At 42.7% G+C, this 1,184-nt stretch overlaps 1 protein-coding gene across 3 annotated transcripts in view; it reads right to left on the minus strand.

Annotated features, from left to right (window-relative positions):
* Positions 1-1,068, minus strand: part of LOC102383590 (kinesin-like protein KIF20B) — a 60,709-nt gene extending 59,641 nt beyond the window's left edge. For all 3 annotated transcript variants that reach the window (XM_025194265.1, XM_006037811.3, XM_025194264.1), the window contains exon 1: positions 910-1,068. In XM_025194265.1, the coding sequence (XP_025050050.1) occupies positions 910-990 (81 nt within the window). In that variant the 5' untranslated portion in view covers positions 991-1,068. The remainder of the gene's footprint in view (positions 1-909) is intronic.
* Between the last annotated feature and the right edge of the window lie 116 nt (positions 1,069-1,184).

Genomic DNA, 1,184 nt, shown 5'->3' on the forward strand with positions numbered 1-1,184 from the left:
ACAGCCTTAATTAGTTTGCCCATCTTCCTATTCATTTGTCCTCGTCAGACATCCTTTTCTGCTGCAGGGAAGCAGCATCCAAGTATGCAAGTATTCAACAGTTTTCCTTGCTAAGAACAAATAAGTTGTAATGACCAGAGTGAGAAGTCTGCATTAAACAATTCATACAGAATTAAGTACATAAATAAAGGAGCTCAAAAGTGACAAAACATCTGTATGTATGAGGTCTGAAAGAAATGTGGTTCATTAGCTAAGGAGCCTACCTGATGATCTCAGTCATGAACACCGCATGTCCCCGGAGGCTGGTGGGGCACGGTGAGGTCTCGCAGGTGGTGGCAGCACTGTCAGCAGCAAGCAAGGAGCAGCCATGGCACTGTCGGCAGCGGGGGTGGGGAGGTTTGCCAAGTGCCGACCAGCAGTCAGCGACCACCTGCAGACACCGCCAGGGCCGGGGGGGCAGCAGCAACTGCCCACAGGCACCACCGACACCATTTTGTCTACTGAACTTGGGGGTTCCTCATTGCTATTACCATATCAGTTAATTTCACCAATATACTACAAAGTTACCTTTAGTTACTACTGCAAAGTTACCTGCATGCCATGCTTAGGGGGTGCACATGCATCTACGTGCACCTCCTACACATCGCCAATGATCTCAGTGCTTTTAGAAAAGCAGTTTCCCTGCCAAACCTATTAAGGCTTTCAACCAAGAAAGATTATAGAACATTTAATTGGAACATGAATGAATACTAAATTCAGAGATTACATTTGGATCATTAAAGTGTGAAATAGAGGATTTTAGTAGTCCTCTTAAGTACAAATCTGAATGATGCAGATGTGGAACAACTAGGTATCTCCATAATACAATTCTGAATTATAAACAGAACTACACAATTAAAATGCACTTACTTTTTGTGCAACTGCTGAGAACTTCAGTACACTGAGGGTTTCATCATAGGCAGAAGCACACTGGCTTATGTTGACAATCATATGTACCTTCCCTCTTCCATTGAAGAAGCCTTGAAGTAAGTGAGTTAGTTTACTTTCCCGGAATGGTATGTGCTGCTGCAGCCTGAAGGACAAAAAACAAAACACCACATACAACATTAGCTAAACACAGGGTCACACCAAAATCTCATTAATGAGTTTATAAATCTAAAAGGTCCTAAAATTATTTGAACTAC

This window comes from Alligator sinensis, unplaced genomic scaffold (assembly GCF_000455745.1).
Source record: "Alligator sinensis unplaced genomic scaffold, ASM45574v1 scaffold423_1, whole genome shotgun sequence".
Classification (NCBI taxonomy): domain Eukaryota; kingdom Metazoa; phylum Chordata; order Crocodylia; family Alligatoridae; genus Alligator; species Alligator sinensis.